Source organism: Juglans regia, chromosome 4 (assembly GCF_001411555.2).
Source record: "Juglans regia cultivar Chandler chromosome 4, Walnut 2.0, whole genome shotgun sequence".
Lineage (NCBI taxonomy): Eukaryota > Viridiplantae > Streptophyta > Magnoliopsida > Fagales > Juglandaceae > Juglans > Juglans regia.
Window position 1 is genome coordinate 30,890,068 of NC_049904.1, and position 20,067 is coordinate 30,910,134.

Sequence of the window (20,067 nt, forward strand, 5' to 3'; positions counted from 1 at the left end):
ACCAATAGTGTTGCCCACATCATGAATGATGAGACCACTCGTAAATACTTGCAATCAGTCAAGAGATTAATGACCTTTTGCCAACGAAGGTACCCTGCAATGCCCTCCAAAGCCGTTGAGTTCAACAGCCTGGCAAATGTAGTGACTTGCAATCTCTGCTAGCGGAAGAGAGGGTTTCTGGGGGTAATGAAGCCTTTGAGGAGAGGCTTCGGATAATGCCTGCCCCAAAGGAGCTACTAGTACTAGCTATGCATACTATGATCGGTTTGTTGGATAACATTATTTCAATTCATGTAGGGATGTGCGTTACATATCTGCTTGTATTGTGCTTTCTCAAACTCTCTCACAGAATGGGCGTTATGGTTTCTGCATCTTCCAAAAATAAAAAAAATAAAAAAAAACAGAGGATATATGGTGAAAACCTATACCAGTTTTTAAGGGTGAAAGAGATGTTCTAGAATCCAGAAAACCCGAGGGTTTTATTCCTTTACATGGTGAAAACACGCTAGTCTGATTTTGGGTATCAAATAGATATGGTTGTCGATGTAGAATTGATTGAGAACCTAACCGAGTACTCTTAATACATCATTGATATGAAAGTCTAACACATCAGGTTACATAAAATAGTGTTGGTGCTTTGACCCCCCCAGGCTCTTGCTAGCTTGCAACCATCTTGTCTTAGGCTTTTTTTTCTAATAATCTATGATCACCAGAACTAGAATTTATTGGGTTGAGGATTTGAGCATGGATCTATATGTAAAGGGAGGCAGGGGAATACAGAGCTGGCACCACGTCTACCGAGACCGTTAAAGCTACGCACGTACAAATGTTTTTCCCCACATCAGTTGACCATCTTCATTTCTTGGAAAAAGCAAGCTGCATAAAAGATAGAAGCAGTAAACTTTTACATGACATTATTAAGTTGATCAGGAAGGGGAATGTGAGCAAATTCTATTATATGAATATAAATCGCAAGGAAAATTAAAGAATCCTACTCATTCTGAACATTAACAAGAACAATACAAAAGTTTATATTCGCAGGCTGCAGGGGAAAGAATCCTACTTCTGATGCAAATATATAACTTAAGCCTTATTAGTTGAAGTCCTTCAGTCTTTTCTTCAGCGTATCCATGGATTTCTTCCGAGCACTTTGCTTTGTATTCCTGTTGGAAAGGCTTCCAAAGATCCCATCTGAAGAATCTTTGAATTTATCACAGATGTTGGCCACCATCTTATAATCCAGTGTGTTATAGTTTTTCTGCCTTATCACCGGATTCATGAAGTTCTCTGGCTGGCTGCTCAATAAAAGATTTATCAATTGCCGTGCTTCTATTAAACAGCCCCTAAAACTACCTTCCTTGTATATTTCACTCAAGCCAGTGGTATGGAACCTCTCATCTGCGAAAGACTCTAGCATCTTTAGATCATTGTTAATACCCATAACAGCATTCGCATTGAACCTCTTGACATTATCACTAAGAAAAACTGCGACTATTGAGTTGGATATATGCTCAAGGGCTCCACTCCCGACCTTGAAGAGAGCATCCATGGGTAAAATTTGCTGCGCTGTGGAAATAAGAGTGTCAAGGTAAATGATCACTTCATTCATATTCTCATTCCCATTCTGGGCTATTTCCTCTGAAGTCCAATTGATACTTTCTGTTAGTGTCATAAACTCGTTCAACTTGGTGTTCACCAAATTCAGCAAAGAAATATAGGCTTCATCCCTGGAAGTTTTCAGAACCACCTTTGCAGTTAAACTAGCTTGAGGCCTCTCAACTGTTCGCGCTGGGATACCACATAGTTGGGCTGCATGTCGAAGAAAAAAATCACAAGCTCTTTCGAGAACAGATATATTTGCAGTAATCTGCATGGCCTGAGACACTCCAATGGTGCCACTGCTAATTGTATTCAGTATTGCTTCGTTTAAAACGTCAATCAAAAGTTTGTCCACATATTTCTTCACAACATCGTAAAAATTAGAATGCACCCCGTGAGACAGGTAATCAACAGACCCTTTAATGAATGATCTTACAGTGCGGCAGACATCAGGTACCATGGAGGAGAATGGTGCAATATATGGAAAAGCTGGCATTATGTCCAAGTTCTGCAGATTATACGCCAAAACATTATTCTCATAGTCAGTATCCTTTTTCATTACCATCTGCTCATAGGTATCATTGGCAAGAATATTAACAATTTGTAGACGACACTCTTCCAAAAGAAGCTCATGGTATTTGTTCCGGCACCTATCAAGAACCTCAACAAGTGGGCCAACTTCATACCCGTATTGTCTAAGAGTAGACCCTAGAAGAGTGACATAATCCTTCACCAGGAGGTGGTGGGTCGCAGAATCCATGTAAGAGAATTGCTCGTCCAACACTGATGTCATTTTAGCTATAGCAATTTCCCACATTGTCTCAACCTGATCAGCTGACAATAGCCCCCCAGCAGTCCTCAGGACACAATCCTCCACTATGAAGTAACCAGCAATTTGGGCCAAAAATGTCTGATAAGTCTCAACAAAAGGTTGTGTTGTAGATATTTGCAAGTCTGAACTGAGCTGCAAGACTCGATTCTTATAATAATATTCACGAAACTGTTCTTGGACACCGAGGCAAGTGTGAATGTGATAAGCCCGATATAGAGGTGTCAGATCAAAATTCAATACAGAATCTTCATCAATTTCTTCAACATCTAACATATAGGCAAAATCTCCTAAACTAAAAACACTCCGTTCTTCAGCTTTCCTCTGGCGTTCCAGCATTTCCTCATCCCTCTGGCGAGCTGATGCAGCATGACCTATTGCTGTCTGTCCAATATTCTTCGCAGAACTCCTTATGTGAGCTAACCATTCATTAAATTGACTACACACTTTCTTTTCAATGTGCAGTTTTATCACTGGAATTCTTTTCTCAATCACCGTTCTCAGTGCCTTGACAGGAATAGTCTGCAAGTAATTCTTTTCAATCAGATCCACAGTTTTTAATGCAGAGTAAAACTGGCTTTCAGAAATATGATTGTTACATTTGGCACAAAGATCCAACACCAGCACACATCTCTTAGACATTTTGATAGCTTCAGTCACATTCTTTTTAATCGAAAAAGATTCAAGAAGCTCCTCGAGTTTGATTAAAAGAGCACTGCCAACCTCTTGTAGTTTAAAATTATCACTTGAAAGTTCACCTTTCAATTCTTCCGCATCAACCAGCACACCACGAAGTTCGTCAACAGCAAGAATGAATTCCTCATAGTGGGTCTTGCAGAGCTCCTCTATTTCAACTTCCTTCTTCTTCACAACAGTCTTTAGCTGGTGAAGAAGCCCTTCGGGCCGTCCCATCTCAAGCGCATGCCTAACAAGAGGGCCCAGATCATCCCCATTCCCAATCAAAGTTGCAAGGACCAAGTCCTCCCCTGCATCCCCATTTTCTGTGGCAGCTCTCCTCCTTTGTTTTGCATCCATTTTTCTGATCAATCCCAGAAACCAAAACCTAAAAATGAATAGGGACATAAATATATCAAAGAAACCCACAATTTTTTCTGTTAGCTTTCTCAAAGCCTTGGAGAACTTTTTCCATTACCCATGTAGATATCCTAAACCATTCAAACGTCATTATATAACGGGTTGAAAGTTCATTGCCAGCAAATATTTAAATGGGCTTCTTTATTTTTTATTTTTTAAAAAGTTGGCATACCCAGGAGATGTGGAAAGTTATCCCCCGGGGGATACTCAAAATCCCAAGATTTCATAAGATAATGCATCTATACAAATCATGTTCACCCAAAGATTCCATATACCACCACCCCCTCGGTCGGGAGGTCCAATTCCACAAACAAAATCATATTCTCTGTGTTAAGGAGAATGAGCTACCACATAACAGTTTCAAGAATTCTCCCAACCTAAGTTATACCATTTGGAGCCAGCGTCGAGTATAGGGGTAGCTGTGAAGACGGCTCAGGCTTATAGGGGGTAAATGGAGAGAGAACGAGAAAGAAAAAAAGAATAAATATTTTGAATAGAATGTGAAGCTTTCTTGGAATGGGAATTTACAAATGGTCTTATATCAAACAAATCAATCGAAAATAGGTAATCACTAAAAGCATAACAAGAATGAGATATCAATCAAATGGAAATATGTGCTCCTTTTGGCCACCCACCATCAACAAAGGCGACAAAAACAAGAAGCAATGCAAAAATCTTCCCCCACCGACGAAATGGGTGGAGCAAGCAAATCATGAAAACGGAAAACGAAAACCATGAGAAGCCCAAATAACATTCAGTGAAAGCAAAGCTACGATCATGACAGGGACTCACTGATAGATATGGAAGCTGCTACGCCATCTGAAGGTCCTCCACGAAACTAACAAGGAAATGACATGCTTTGCACAAACCTTCCCCTTCCCTGTCTCGCTATTTAGTGGGATTTTCTCACTCTCACTACGTCTAAATTTAGTGGGATTTTTTTTTCCCGGATCACTTATGTTTGTCCGCGTCCTCTGCCGTGTTGCCACAAACTCCATCCTTGATTTCCATGTAAAGTATGTTTTTCATTTATAAATAAAATTGTGAAAAAAGTTACCATGAAAAATAAATAATAATATTCATGAGACTGAGAATAAACGATGTTAAAATTCAATATTTTTTTTTTACTGATACTGACAAAAAGAAAATTATTAATTATAATAAATGGATTAAAACGACATACCTAAACAAGGATGTCCGATTCCACTGGGTTGGGTGGATTGGCAGCGCATCACCGTTGGACAACTTTAGCTTCAATCCAAAGAGTTAAAACCATCAAATATCAAGAGAAATACCTATAGTCTATAATTTTCTTTTTCTATAAAAATAAATATATACATATACTAACGTAATTTAACGTGGTATGTGAAAACATCTATGACTTGTCTATTAGCTTCAAAGCTGAATTCTATACACCTAATATCTACATAAATGCATATCATTATATTTATCTCTTTTTGAATTGTAGAAGATCTTTTAATAAAAAATAATAATAAAAGTTCTTCATAGTGCGATGCATTTTTAAATAAAATAATTATACATACAAGTCCTAAATATATAAGTTCCACACAATAAAAAAAGTGTAAAAAAATTACTTGTTTTGTAAGTTTCATTTTTTTGTAAAACTTGTACATTCAAAACTTGTTCTTAATATTACTCTTTTTAATGAGCAGAGTTGTGCAATTTAAAATCAATTGATACAATTCCCTTAATTATTTGTCTCCAATATTTTAGAAAACTAAATTATAGAAATATTTAAAATTAAAATTATATTATTTATAAATAATATTATTAAATATTAAAAAAATAATACTTGCAATCAATCGTAAGTGTGTAAGTGTCGTACAGTCGTTTTAAAATAAATAAATAAAAATAAAACTTACATAAAAAAAAATAAATTTTTTTAATAATAAATTCTACTCTTTTTTTAAATAACTGAATTTCATATACGAAATATTACTCTAAATATTATAAGATTTACGTACTATCCATGCAAGTTGCAACATGGATAAGAAGACGACCGATGGGGCCGTATTGAGCCAAATCCAATCACACACCTCAAAAACTCTCTAGATCTCGTCGTCTCGAAAATGGCGACTGCCTCTACAGCTGCATTCCACCCGATATTCTTGACCTCAAAATCTCCACTCAAAGCCACGCACAAGCACAAAACCACAGCCCCATTGCCTCTGAAGCAGATTAACCAACCCTCTCTCAGAAGAGACTTCTTGAAGGCTATTTCTCTGCTTCCTCTTCTCGACTTGAAGCGGCCTCCTCCTTCGGCGGCTAAAGAGATTGAGGTTGGCTCCTACCTCCCTCCTTCGCCTTCCGACCCTTCCTTCGTCCTCTTCAAGGCTTCTCCCAGAGACACCCCCGCTCTTCGCGCAGGTACACGATTCATGCTTTCTTTTTTTCTTTGAGCATTCATCGTACTTAAATTTGTTTATTTGAAAATGAGTGCTCGGAGGTTCATGCATTGGTGTTAGAAAGAAGGGTTGATGCTTTTTAGTTATTCGGGCTGATATTTTACTGTCTAATTCATTGCCTTAATGGCAGAAGGGTCCTATTAATTAGGAAATTGAGTTGGGGTGTATCATTCTCTCCGGCGACCTAATTTTGTGAGTCTGTGTCTGTTATCTCTTCTTCAATAAGTAGTTCAATGCCTCACAAACGTCAAAATGGGTAAGCGAAGATGTCCCGCCTATAGAGAATAAGATACTGCAGTTTTCAAAGGAAACTTTCCCACACATTTTATTGATTTGATCCGTAACTATATATACAATGCAGCTGTTCCATCTTAGGAAAATATATAGTAATTAATGTTAAGATACTAACTGTTACAAAGAATAGAAACGTATGCAAGATTTTAGCCTACACTAATTACAGAGAATGTCTTGATTTTGTGAGCTGTCCATTTTTGAATCACTTTCCTTAATACGCCCCCGCAAGATGGGGCTTCTATCGGCAAGACCGATCTTGTTCCTCAAAGTTTCTGTTCGTTGCTTTGACAGTGCTTTTGTCATTAAATCTGCCAACTGATCTTGAGTGTGGACATGACAAACTTTAAGCAGATTTCGTTGAACTAAATCCCGCACAAAATGAAGATCAATTTGGATATGCTTCATTCTAGAATGTTGCACTGGGTTGAGACTTAAATGAGTAGCTCCAAGATTATCACAAAGGAGAGAAGGTGGAGCTTGGATCGGAAACTGAAGTTCTTTGAACAGAGATAATAACCACATGGTTTCAGCTGCTGCATTTGCTAATGCTCTATACTCGGCCTCTGTGGTTGATCTTGCAACGGCACGTTGTTTCTTGGAACTCCAAGAAATGGGATTAGAGCCAAGAAAGGTAATATAGGCCGATGTTGATGTTCTGTCATCATGATTCCCTGCCCAATCAGCATCACTGTAGGTGGTTAACTGAGGTTTTGCTGACTTTTGGATTTGAATTCCATGAAAGATTGTATGTTTGAGATATCGGAGTAATCTCTTGGTTGCCGTCCAATGGGTAACAGTAGGCTTGTGCATAAATTGGGATAGCTTATTAACGGCAAAAGAAATATCTGGATGCGTCAATGACAAATATTGCAAGCTGCCAAGTACACGCCTATATTCAGTGCTGTCCACTGCTGCAGTGCCATCCAAAAGTTGAAGAGAGGTGCTTGTTGAAATAGGAGTGGAGACATCTTTGGCACCCAACATGTTTGTGCTTTCCAAAATATCACGAACATACTTATGTTGTGATAAAAATAAACCAGCACGTGTAGGAATAACTTCCACACCAAGAAAGTAATGTAAAGCACCCATGTCTTTTAATGAAAACTGAGTACCAAGCTTGTGAATAACAGATGATACAAACTTTTTATGATTGCCCGTAATAATGAGATCATCAACATACACAAGTAAGTAGCATGTAGTGGATGCATTAGAATAAACAAACAGTGAGGAATCAGCATGAGAATTTTTAAACCCGATCTGAGCAATAGCATTTTTAAGTGCTGAATACCATGCTCGTGGGGCTTGTTTAAGCCCATAGATAGCCTTTCTTAGTCTACAAACATACTCAGGTTTGGAACTATCCTTGAAGCCTGGAGGCTGCATCATATAGACAGTTTCTGTCAAATTACCGTGTAAAAACGCATTATTGACATCCATTTGTTTCAATTCCCAAGCATTTAGCATTGCAATTGCTAACACAGACCTGATTGTTGCAGGCTTGACAACCGGACTAAAAGTTTCCTTATAGTCAATTCCTGAACGTTGGTTGTAGCCCTTGGCCACAAGTCTGGCCTTAAATCTGTCAACTGAGCCATCGGCATTCCTTTTTACCCGAAAAGCCCATTTACAGCCCACTGGGTGACAATCTTTCGGTGGTGATACCAAATCCCAGGTACCATGTCTCATAAGAGCAGTAAGCTCACTAGACATGGCTTCACGCCACTTTGGGTGAGACACGGCTTGACCGACACATGTAGGTTCAATGGATGTTGGTAATGGATGTTTGGTGACAAGATGAAGCTGTTTGGGTTTATATATGTTATTCATGGACCGTGTGGTCATCAAATGGGTTCGGGTTGGTGGGTTGGGGTTTTGAGGAATCTCATTGACGGCCACAGAGTCATGCGAATGTGAATGTGTGGGATCTAGGGTTTCATGTATATGAGAACAAGTATGAGGAGAGAAAGAGGAAATATTACCTGGAGGTGCGGCGGTAGCAGCAGCTACAGTTTCCGAGCTTGTGAGCGGCAACAATGGCTGAGATGGTAGAGTAATAGGAGATGAGAGCACTGGAGGTTCATTTCGAATTTGAGAGTTACGGGAAGGGGAAGGCGTAGAAGGTAACGGAGAAAGAAACTCAATTGGGCTTGACACGTTAGGGCTTGGGAGAGGAATTGGGCTTTCGGGCTCAAGCCGTGAGGAGTAGGTTTGCAACTCATCAAAGAGAACATGTCTAGAAAGATACAATTTCTTGTTCAAGGGATTCATGCATTTATATGCATTTTGAGTTTGAGAATAGCCAAGAAATATGCACGGTGAGGATTTGGGTTCCATTTTATTGGCATTATATGGCTTGAGAAGAGGATAGCAAAGGCATCCGAATTTTTTTAATTTGTGATAATTTGGCCTTTGACCGAAAAGTACCTCAAAGGGAGACTTGTTTTGAAGAAGTGGTGTGGGTTGACGATTGATGAGGTAAGAAGCGGTTTGAAAAGCATGTGGCCAATATGAAAGAGGTAATGATGCATCATGAAGTAATGTAAGACCCGTTTCCACAAGGTGACGATGACGTCGTTCAGAAATACCATTTTGTTGAGGTGTATATGGAGCAGTGGTGTAATGACTAATCCCATGGAGAGATAAAAAAATTTTTAGACTTATGAATTCTCCTCCATTGTCAGAATATAGACTTTTTATTTTTGAATTGAAGCGCATCTTAACAAGATTTTTAAATTGTGGAAAAATGGTTGAGACACTAGACTTAGTGATCATCGGATAAAACCACATATATTTTGTATAATGATCAACAAGTATGAGGTAATACCGAGAACCATCTAAGCCAGTGTAGGGAGCGGGTCCCCAAACATCAGTATAGATAAGTTCAAGAGGCGAATGATTTTGAAAACTAGTAGAGCCAAATGGTTGTTGATGTGCTTTATTAATAGAACAAGAAACGCATGAAGATGGTAATTTTTTTGTGGAAAGGGGAAGAGAAAACAAATTGACAAGACTTTGAACAATCTTAAGTGAGGGGTGTTCAAGACGCTTATGCCACCCATCAATTGAAGTTCGTTCATGCACATTTGCAACCATTTTGGATTGAGAAGCCGCCAATGAGTTCGGAAACGTGTAGACACCACTTTCACACGCCCCTCTTAGTAATATCGCCCCCGTGATCCGATCCTTCACAAGAAAATAAAATGGGTGAAATTCAACAAAAACATCATTTTGTTTGGTAAAGTGATGAACAGAAATTAAATTCTTGTGAAGATTTGGCACACAAAGTGTATCAGTGAGATGAAAAATTTTTTTTGGGGAATATAGGTCAAGAGAACCAATATGTGAAACAGTCAAACCTGTGCCATCACCTAGGACCACTTCATCAGTTCCGTCATATTCAGAATGAATTGTCAAATTTGATAAATCACCAGTGATATTATGAGACGCCGCAGAATCGATCAACCATTTGGTGTCGCCAGAATTTGATGTAGCAGCACAGTTAACTGACATTGGAGTGGACTGAAGCTGGGGACACGATTTTGCGATGTGGCCCAATTGATCGCAGAACTGACACTTGGGCTGATACCGTTTTTGGGCTGAGTTGTTACGGCCCGAAGAAGGATTTGGGCGACGCTGGTCTCGTTGTTTCCCATTGCCTGTGTGAGAAGATCCACGAGATGGACCATTTCCCGTGTGGGATGCTCCTCTTCCAGAATGATTTCCATGGAAGCTGGGGTTCCTGGAAGTGAAATTAGCAGCGGCGACAAGCTACGTGGCGGCAACCTCCATACGGCGCAGATAGCTTTCGTGTCCAACGAGCAAGTCATGGAGCTCTTCGAAAGCTAGGGATTTCTCTCTCGCGCGAATAGGAGCCGCGATGTCCCTAAAATCCGGACCCAATCCATTGAGGATATATAGGGTAAGATCATCATCTGAGATGGGATGATCTATGAGAGCAATTTCGTCAGCAAGTGCTTTAACAGCATGGAGATAATCCGGAACCGTGCGATTCCCTCGCTGAATCAAGGTCAGTTCTTCCTTCAACTGCATTGCTCGTGTACGCGACTTGCTAGCATACATATTTTTGAGTTTTGTCCAAGCCTCTTGAGAGGTCTTGGCTGTGGCAATGAGAGGTGTGATAGTGGTGGATGTAGAAGCAAGGATAGCACTAAGAATGAGCTTATCTTGGCGAATCCAGTGAGTTCTTTTGGTCTGTGATAGGGGGGTTCCATCGGAGACAGGACATAGAGAGTCGCCATTGACATAGTCCATTAAGTCATAACCGATTAGGAGTGCCTCAAATTGAGCACGCCATTGGGGAAAGGTGGAGGGTGTGAGTTTCTCATTGATTTGTGCAGTTATGTTGAAGATGACAAGAGGATTTTCAGTGGAGGAAATGGTTTGGGTGTTGGTGTTTGTTGCGGAAGCCATTGAAGGGATCGAAAAAAACTCGTTTGAGAATAGAACTTCTGATACCATATAGAGAATAAGATACTGCAGTTTTCAAAGGAAACTTTCCCACACATTTTATTGATTTGATCCGTAACTATATATACAATGCAGCTGTTCCATCTTAGGAAAATATATAGTAATTAATGTTAAGATACTAACTGTTACAAAGAATAGAAACGTATGCAAGATTTTAGCCTACACTAATTACAGAGAATGTCTTGATTTTGTGAGCTGTGCATCTTTGAATCACTTTCCTTAATACCGTCGGCTTGTATGTTGATCGTTATTCTGATACTTGCTAATTTTATTAGCACCACTAGCGATAATCAGGGAAACTATAGTCCTCTTTCTGGTAGTTGGGTTAATAGCATGGTTTTGACGGAAATTGCTGGGCGCACTTGTGCTTCATAAGCAATTACCACTTCCAGCATTTGGCCAACACCCTTGGCTTCCATCATCAATTGATCCATTACAATTTTGTAACAGTTATGCATCTATTGCCACTTCAGTCGACAATCATTGTCGCCAGAATAATACTGCTATAGATTCCAGGGCCAACACCATTTCTGACCAATCACCACTACCATCACGGTGGCCACCCCATTGACACCATCCCTTTCATGAACTGTTATAATTGTGCTACGCCGGTCACAGTCACTCAATTGTTATCACTATCACCATTACAACTATCACTGTTATATGTCAGCTTGCTACGGCCTCTGATATTGCCACCAAGTTGATGCCTTGCTTCTTTTGGTTGTTGTCACTTGTCACTGCCATCAACTGACTTAAACTCCGACTTTTCTCTCAGTTAGTACTTGAAAACTAAAAATAAGTTGACCAAATACGTGATCAATCATTTACAAAGACTTTACATGATATTGTGCGTATCAAATGCTGTTGTAGTGATAAGTTTCTAACCATACAATTCATACTCTTTTTTCTACTTCAATATCATGTCCTACTTTTCTCAAGCAACTTTTTTTCCCAATTATTCTGTTTCTTTTATATATGCTAATGATACTTGAGATTTAGTTCTTTGCAGGAAATGTGCAACCCTACCAGTTTATCCTCCCTCCAACTTGGAAACAGACACGAGTGGCAAACATATTATCTGGTAATTACTGCCAACCAAAATGTGCAGAACCTTGGGTGGAGGTGAAATTTGAAGATGAGAAACAGGGAAAAATCCAGGTAGTGGCTTCACCTTTGATACGCCTGACCAACAAACCCAATGCATCAATTGAAGAAATTGGGAGCCCTGAGAAGTTGATTGCTTCTCTTGGCCCTTTTGTTACTGGAAATACATATGACCCGGATGAACTCCTTGAGACATCAGTTGAAAAGGGTGGTGATCAGACGGTACAATTCTTATTACTATACGGCTTACCAGAAAAGATTTACTTTCGTAATCTCTCATGTTGTCTTTTAGACTCGTGTTCCCACCCTTTTCTTTTTGCTTAAAAGGAGGAAAAAAAAACAGAAATAGGCTACACAGTATGTTTGATTTGGTTGCACAAAAGCAGAGGAATTGAATCAGGATTTTTTTCTGGTGTTAGGAGATGCTATATGAGAATCTGAGATCATGACAAAATTAATGCTCAAAGTAGGGCAGCGTAAACAAATTATTTTTTGATAAGTGGCAATGGAAACAAAATCACCTCCATTCTATCATTCAATGCTGTTCAAATATTACAACAGATAAATGCAACAACAATGACACTGTTGCTTCATATTCATATTCTGTGAAGTTTGCTTATGCATGAAGCCTATTGCATTCTTGTCATCACATATATGTGGGCAAGAATGTGATAAGTTTAGTCTTCAGTGCATGTTTTTTAAGTAATAAGATGCCATTTGAAGGCGCAATCCAAATACATGGGAATATACAAAAAGTATACCTATCTAGAAGGGGAGTTAGAAATAAGGAAATCATGAAAGTTAAGCTCATTAAGGTCTATCGAGGCTGCCCAAAGGAACAGAGTTTTGAAGAAGACTTCACAGAAGCTAGAGTAATATTTATGATGGTGTATGGAGAGTGATCAGTTATGGGGGAGAGTGATTCACTACGAAATAATTTTGTCTTTGAGGAATTAGGAAGTGTATGTCTCAGTTTCATGTTTAATCATGATGATATATGTCACAGTGGATTGCTCTTAAAGAGTAGACTTAATACCTTTTAAGTGTATCCATATGTTTAAATATAAACAGACGACCGCGGGCATACACATATTTGTGTACATATGCATATGTACAGATGTTGATTTTTCTTTTATTACCCATCTTGCTTTTTTTTTTTTTTTTTTTTGTTAGTATTATCCATCTTGCTTTTACTACTCGTCTTCTTGTTCTTCATTGGTCATAATCTTAACTTTTCTTATTATGGTGTTTACAGTATTACAAATATGAGCTTGAAACTCCTTTTGCTTTGACGGGTTCACACAATCTTGCAAAGGCAACAGCAAAGGGAAACACTGTTGTCTTATTTGTAGCAAGTGCAAGTGATAAACAGTGGCAAACTTCTGAGAAAATTCTGAAAGCCATGCTTGATTCCTTTCACGTGTAGCTTTGTCCTTGATTTGTTTACTTGACTTTTACATGTACAACATCACTGAACCGGGAAGCATTTCATCAATTTTTGATATTTTTTATTCTTGATTTGGTCTCCAACCCACTTCTCCTGTATGAAAAATTAATACTCTAGATAGAACTGTAGCATTTGATCAGTGTTTATGTGGAGGATTGAGTTTGCACACACACAGATATATACACTTTTTCCAAAGGTGTTGAAAGAAGCCATGCAAGACGAGTAATTTGCATATTGACAGGTGAAGATTTCTTAAATTAGTTTCTGCGCTAGAAACAAAGGATGACTGGCCAGGATCTACACCATTGGCCTATAATGAAATATCATTTTCTCCATTTTTTTTCTTTGTCAAGTCATTTCCTCTTGCTTTTTTGATAGCACCAAATAACTTCTCAGTAACGGGGCGTGACTTCCGAACCCTGATGCATGCCGACTATCTATCTAGAAATGATAAATATGTCTCCTTGAAAATAGTACCTCGGGACACACTAGAGAGAGAACATACACATGACAAGTAAAATAGTAAGGTACTGAATCTCAACTGAAGAACATTACCGTATAACATAACAAGTCGAGGTTAGTAAAGTATTGAATTCCGAGTAGAAATTCTGCTATAGATGCTGCTAATTATTCTGTTATATACAAAACTGGGAGCTGGAGTTGGATTGGACTAGTGTTCTGTATCTCCAAAAGCTAATTATCCACTTTCAAGTTGTCATAAGATGAGGAACAGCTCGTGGAAGCACACACGAGTAAGTGACATACTTTACTCTGTCCAAAAGCACAACGACAAAAATCCGAGAAAGAGACTTGGGTTTGATCATGCCATCAACTTCATCGTCACCGGCCTGTCTGGGATCAACAAGCACAGAAACTATCATAGGTGAAGTAGATTTATTGCCTTGAAAGCCTTCCTTCTGTGATTGTTTTCCATTGTGCTCTTCAGTAAAGTTAGAATTGGATCCTGCCAAGGGTGCTGGAAGATTGTTAAGGATCCTTCTATTCCGCCCCCTGTTAACACGAGTAGCATTCCACCGATTGGAAACTGAGGATGCTGGAACTACAGCCCCTGCAGTGGAAGCTGGCGAGACATCAAACTGGAACACCTCGGTGCACATGCCGGAGCTCAACATTGGCCCTGTAAAAGGAAAAATAACAAGCACTTAACAAGGTGTTCAATTATTGCCAAGCACAACGGGCTGCCAATTTCCAAAACCAGTTTTAATCGAAACAACATGCGCAGACACGAGAAACATGAGAGCAAATGTCACCCATCAACCCAGCACACAGACACCAGAAATGAAAACCAATATAACCTTAACCGGGTAAATAATTTTTCAAAAGAAAGGGAGGATAAAATTAATGATTTGCCTGCAACGAATCAAATTTAGTCAGACGTGATGAGAAATGTTCTCCTGAAATCAAACTGGAGCTCCAAATTGAGCTTCCCTATATGGCACATGGCAGCTGGAGAACGTCACCGATTTAGGCTAGAGGGTCTCAATTCACGTGTCTCAAAGGTTGTTATCCAATGCACTGACTGGATAAAGATGTTGACCCTAGATTAGAATCCATGTGTGCACTTGCTACAGCGGCTAGGAATGCAAAGAGAAAACATCAATTGTCCCTTCAAATATACATAAACTTGAGTGCAGTTAAAACCCGAATCAAACAACTTGAATTTGGTGATCAAATCCGTTTCCTCAATTACTAAAGCCAGACAGAAGGTAGCCAACTTTCCTCAATATGTCATGAAAGAAACGAAGAAGAACCAAAAGGTGACCTAAACCAAGCCCATCACTATAATTATCATTGCCTAGGGGAAGAAAATAGTCACGGGACTTTTCCCGAAGCATGCAACATATCAAGCCATGCACCACAATCCTAAATACATACATAAAGGGTCTAGGGGGATAGGCAAACGGAGAGAACAATTATTACCTGCAAGGCCATCACGGAACCATTGTTGCAGTTTGCCATCTGCTGCAGTCGGCTTCAAATGGTCTTTCAAAGTATCAGTAGAACCGGAGGCAAGGGCCTTCTGTCCTCCAGTGGGATTTTTATACGAATGAGATTGTCTCCCTCTATTCCCTCCGACTTCAGGAATTGCAAATGCAGGAGCCAAATCTCCAGGAATTGCTAAACCCGTTTCTCTATTATTCTTCTTTCTAAATGTATCTTGAAATGCCATAGCTTTCTCGCTAGCCAGAACAGAATAAATTATCAAGTTGCCATCAATCTTCACAAGCTTATCGTTCCTCGGCACATATAAAGAAGCAACAAGAGGCTCGCTAACGTTTCCGAGACGAATAGATTCATCAGAACCTGGTAAAGGCTGTGGTCGCTGTCCTTTCCGTTCAAGTTCGCACTCATTCCCTTGTAGGCGACCTCTCTCATAAGTTACTCTGTTATAAGTATCAGATTCCCCACTAGAAAATCCAACTGCCACGCTTTCCACAGATCCATTCGAACCTGTGTTAACACTCAAAACCCTACCACGGTGTTGACCAAAGAACCTATAATTAACATTGCCCAATCCTCCAGGAACTTTGCCCCCCACTTCTCCATATCTAACATTCAAAAAAGGAACCAGCCCACCAAAGAGCAAGATAAAAAACAATAAACCCAGAAAACTAATACTCGCAACCTTCTTAGTTTTCACCTCATTCTTCTTAGTCTCCGACTTCTTCGTCTTTAGCGCCGATACGGGCTGCTTTGGTTTCAGTCTCGGTATCGGAACCAACGGAACCTGAGACCCTGCCGGTTTCACCACATAGGGCGGATATGGCACCCACGGATAACCCATAGGCGCCATCGCGGGATGGAGGAACATTCCCGATTGCGGTGCACCCATTCCAACATGGGCGCCACCACTCAATTGCTGGCGCAAAGTGGCATTCTCAGCCATAATAAAAGATAACTTACAATTCAATTCGGAAACACTGGAATGCATAGACCTCAACTTATCCTCCAGATCCTCGACGTAGTGCTTCTTCCTCTGCCTCGACAGCTGTGCACTCTCGCGGTTCCTCATCAGCCTCGTCGTCTTCTTCTTCTCTTCCTCGCCATTCGTCGTCCCATTGGAATCCGCATTATCCAACGACCTCAGGTACTTTGTGGTCCTCGAATCCTTGGCGTTCCCTTCGTTCTGCTGTTTCTTCCTCTTCGACGAGCAATTTTTCGACCCCCTATCGTCCTCCACCTTAATCTTCTGATCGACGACAATCATGTCGGGCGAAGGAGGGCGGTACCCTGAACCCTGCGAAGATACCGAGCCACCCGAGAACTCGTGGTCGCAACCGCCAGAGTCTAGAGACTGAACATTCAAAAGCCTATCGACACTGGAGTACTGAGCACCGAAATTATCAGAAAAAACACGAGGAGAAGACTCGAGGCCGCAGCGGTCAGACTCGGACGCTGAGGAATTCAGGAATCTAGCAACTTCGGAGCCCCGATCTCCGGAAATTCCGGAAGCGCCCGAGTCCTGCGACGAAGAATTCGAGAGCTGAACTGGTTGAACAGGGGCAGAACTGGGCAGTTGAAGCGCATCAACACCGTCGGAGATGAGGATTTGTTCGGTTTCATAGGGGAGGTAGAGATCTTCCAGATCGTCAAAAGTGAAATCGAAATCTGCATTCTCATTCAACCCAAACTCCATCCCCAGATCCGACATGTATGTCTCGGAGCTCATGACGTTGTTGTTTTCCTCGGATGTGAACATAGAATCAAGAGGTGGAATTGGAAGGGAATCGAATGCAGACGATAAACTCTGAAAGTCACGGTCAGCCATTGTTAGGATTTTCGGAACGAAGAGGGTTTCAGAGACCCGTATTCTTTGGGGTCTTCTCTTCTCCTAAGTCAAGTCTCCATGCTAATTAAGGCCTTGTTTGTTTTTCAAAAACATCTCATCTCATCTCATCTCACCTCATCATTACAATTTTTTCAAATCTTCACACAAAATAAAATAAACAATTCAACTTTTTCAAATCCCAAAACAACAATAATATTAAAAAATATATTTTAATAATATTTTATTCAACTTTTTAACTTTAATCTCAACTCATCTCATCTCATCTCATCTCATCTCTGAAAACAAACAGGCCCTAAGTGGAAATAGTCCCGATCGGAGTGAATTTGCTTCCCCAAGTGAGTGCATCGCGCGTGACATAACGCGCCTAATCTAAAGCTATGTTTATTTGCTTGAGGACTGGGAGAACTAGTGGGAAGAGGCCCCACGCTCACTCTCCGATATGTTTTTTTTTTTTTTTTTTTGCTATAAAAAAATTCTGATTTTTTATATTAAAAAAAATTATTATTTTAAGACAATATGGGTTCGATAATTTATATGAATCATTGTGATGAATTTAATAATTTACTTTATCCCAAATCTATGTTAGACTCTCCCGAGAGTTCTGCACTTACTATTCTAATCATTTGGTGTCCTATCAACTTTCTATAACTAGAAATGGATAATTTGATGGATTAATGCACATATGATTGAGTGATATTCCTATATATAATATAATAAATCTACGAAATATTACATCCATTTTTGCTCCCCAAGAGTATGTATGTATAACTCTGTTGCTATATTTTTTTGTAAAATTTTTAAATCTAACTCATTGTTTGTGATATGGCACGTCATTACAAGTACAAAACATCTTAACCATGTGTCAAAATAACTTAGAAATGTGCGGCACATATCTATAGTAACGAGAAATCGTGATTTAGTGAGAACTTTTCAAAATAAAATTCGGTGTTTTCCTTTAAAGACGTTGTTGCGAATAAAAGAAAAAACAGTATAAAGAAAGAGAGATTAATAGGACCTAAAAAATGATGGGAGAATGTCACACATTTCACAATTCTAAATAATACATCATACATGTTGTAAGGGAGTTTTTCCTCCTAACGATCTTTAAAGTAAGTCCACGAGGGACCACTACGGAAGTAAGTTAGAGAGTTCAACCAAGCCCAACGAGCCTCCACTAAAAGGAGTCAGTGGGCCTCTGCTGAATGCTCGACCCACGAGTAAGACTCACCTACGAAGCAACACACGAATAGAGAAAGTAGACGGCAAGGGCAGATAGGACTCGCCGCCTTGACACCACTTTGATGACACCCTATCATCGAGAACCTGCACAGGCAAATGGATGAGAAATATAGAGAACCATTGATCTCCTGACATGAGGCATGAATGGACTTAACATGGAATGTCCACAGAGTAGAGTGAGTCAGAGAGTCACACCACATTAATGACGCCGCCTCAAAAGCCACGTCTCATTAAATGATTCTAATTAAACAAACAGTGAAAATGACATAGGCTCCTCAAAGTCATGTATGAGTTGTCCCACTAGAAACCTCGTATAAAATTCGATCTCCAAGTATGAATAACTCTCTTTAATTCTTCTAAACTTACGCACAAATTATTAAGGAGATATACTGACTTTAGTATCGAAAACTCACAGGCCACCACCAAGACCTCCAACTCTTCGTGTGTGCTTAATTATGCAAGTGAAAGACTTAAGACTCGAGTTGCTATAACTCAACCTAAAGACGTACGAATCACAACATTAACACACGCTTTGGCTTTAAGTATTTTTTATATACAATTTTTAAACTTGTACAAAAAATATATATATATCCTATTTGTGAGTTTTTTATAATTCCTTTGCAAGGTCGTTCTAATATTTTCGAAAATCAAAGGGATGAGTTTACGTGTTTGAATTCAATATTGGTTTCCTTTCAAAAAAAAAAAATCAATATGGGTTTGGGCTTAAAAAAATGTCTAGCATTGACCTTTCACTATATGGTGTAAGTTTGATTTATGGTACAAGCATGACTCGCATTCAAAGGCATGGGCCGGGTCAGCTGGTGTGGTTCTGTTGTCCAATACAATGCGACCTGATTGGTAATGTCATTGTGGCATAGCTGGCTTCGTTTATTTATATGGATGGGATGAAAAATTTGTAAATAATTTTTAAATAGTTATAAAGTGGTTTGAATTAAAAAAGTTTTATGGAATTTTGAAAAATAGAAGAGAAAAATTAGAATAAAAAAATTATAAAGTTAAGAGAAAATTATAATATTATTTTTATTTTATGATTTGAAAAAATTGAATTATTTCTTTATGTTATATTTATAAGTCTATAAAAGTTGTAATGAACAGATAATGATTAGATGAAAAATTAAAAACTTGAAAATAAAAAATATTTATGTTTAAATGGTGATTTTATGTTGAGATTATATGGAATGAAACGCTTATAAATGTTTGTGAAACTAAACTGGCCTTACATAACATTCTTACTTTACAAGATGAAGTCCATTGGGCATGGAATCAATGTAGTTGGGCTTGTTAAAATCTAGTAAAGCCCAAATTCCCTTTTTTTTTTAAATGTAAATTGAAATGTTAAAATCTACTCCAAATCTAAATTTTAATATATCTAACAAATAATCCAAATCTTAAATACCCAAATTTAGTAATTCAAATGCAATTGTTAATGATGTGTTTCACACACCAGTCACCGGGCTCGATCACCTGCAACACGATGAAAGTGGGGGCTCAGGGTTGATGAAACATCTCTGATGTCTAAGTTAATACTCTGCTCTTTAGAGATAATTTTTTTATACGAGAGAACGTAAGAGAGTAACTCTAATATGGTGCTCAGCTTTTATACTGTCTATCGAGATAGTTCTCTGAATCTCACGTCAAATGTGTCTGACGTCTGTCTTCTGTACAAGACACTATGTTCTCGTCTTTAATGCGACATGGCCTCCATGGGCAACGT

The 20,067-nt window shown here is 39.1% G+C and overlaps 3 protein-coding genes across 5 annotated transcripts; 1 reads left to right on the forward strand and 2 right to left on the reverse strand.

Moving 5' to 3' along the window:
- Positions 1 to 491: 491 nt before the first annotated feature.
- Positions 492 to 4,496, reverse strand: LOC109019751 (exocyst complex component SEC15A-like). Of its 3 annotated transcripts, XM_019002114.2 has the most exons (3): positions 4,316 to 4,387; positions 1,064 to 3,491; positions 492 to 876 (listed from the first exon to the last, which is right to left on the reverse strand). In XM_019002114.2, exon 2 carries the CDS (start codon positions 3,461 to 3,463, stop codon positions 1,094 to 1,096), a length of 2,370 nt encoding a protein of 789 aa, XP_018857659.1. In that variant the 5' UTR covers positions 3,464 to 3,491; positions 4,316 to 4,387; the 3' UTR covers positions 492 to 876; positions 1,064 to 1,093. The 3 variants fall into 3 exon arrangements, with proteins under 3 accessions (XP_018857659.1, XP_018857660.1, XP_018857657.1); XM_019002115.2 differs by lacking the exon at positions 492 to 876 and having other exon boundaries at positions 895 to 3,491; positions 4,316 to 4,496; XM_019002112.2 differs by lacking the exon at positions 492 to 876 and having other exon boundaries at positions 895 to 3,467; positions 4,316 to 4,380.
- Positions 4,497 to 5,558: 1,062 nt separating this feature from the next.
- LOC109019759 (psbP domain-containing protein 6, chloroplastic) lies at positions 5,559 to 13,501 on the forward strand. The gene is made up of 3 exons (XM_019002125.2): positions 5,559 to 5,911; positions 11,741 to 12,057; positions 13,091 to 13,501. The coding sequence occupies exons 1-3, from the start codon at positions 5,614 to 5,616 to the stop codon at positions 13,259 to 13,261; spliced, it is 786 nt and encodes a 261-aa protein (XP_018857670.1). The 5' UTR covers positions 5,559 to 5,613; the 3' UTR covers positions 13,262 to 13,501.
- Positions 13,502 to 13,841: 340 nt separating this feature from the next.
- Positions 13,842 to 17,143, reverse strand: LOC109019758 (bZIP transcription factor 17-like). The gene is made up of 2 exons (XM_019002124.2): positions 15,224 to 17,143; positions 13,842 to 14,420 (listed from the first exon to the last, which is right to left on the reverse strand). The coding sequence occupies exons 1-2, from the start codon at positions 17,070 to 17,072 to the stop codon at positions 13,990 to 13,992; spliced, it is 2,280 nt and encodes a 759-aa protein (XP_018857669.1). The 5' UTR covers positions 17,073 to 17,143; the 3' UTR covers positions 13,842 to 13,989.
- Between the last annotated feature and the right edge of the window lie 2,924 nt (positions 17,144 to 20,067).

What these genes read in the sequence shown, in the direction of transcription:
- LOC109019751 (XM_019002114.2), bottom strand. Translation starts at nt 3,463, where the DNA reads ATGGATGCAAAACAAAGGAGGAGAGCTGCCACAGAAAATGGGGATGCA.
- LOC109019759 (XM_019002125.2), top strand. Translation starts at nt 5,614, where the DNA reads ATGGCGACTGCCTCTACAGCTGCATTCCACCCGATATTCTTGACCTCA. An exon ending in CACCCCCGCTCTTCGCGCAG is followed by an intron (nt 5,912 to 11,740) that starts GTACACGATTCA and finishes AGTTCTTTGCAG; the next exon opens with GAAATGTGCAACCCTACCAG. An exon ending in AAAAGGGTGGTGATCAGACG is followed by an intron (nt 12,058 to 13,090) that starts GTACAATTCTTA and finishes TGGTGTTTACAG; the next exon opens with TATTACAAATATGAGCTTGA.
- LOC109019758 (XM_019002124.2), bottom strand. Translation starts at nt 17,072, where the DNA reads ATGGCTGACCGTGACTTTCAGAGTTTATCGTCTGCATTCGATTCCCTT. An exon ending in GTTCCGTGATGGCCTTGCAG is followed by an intron (nt 14,421 to 15,223) that starts GTAATAATTGTT and finishes TTCCTTTTACAG; the next exon opens with GGCCAATGTTGAGCTCCGGC.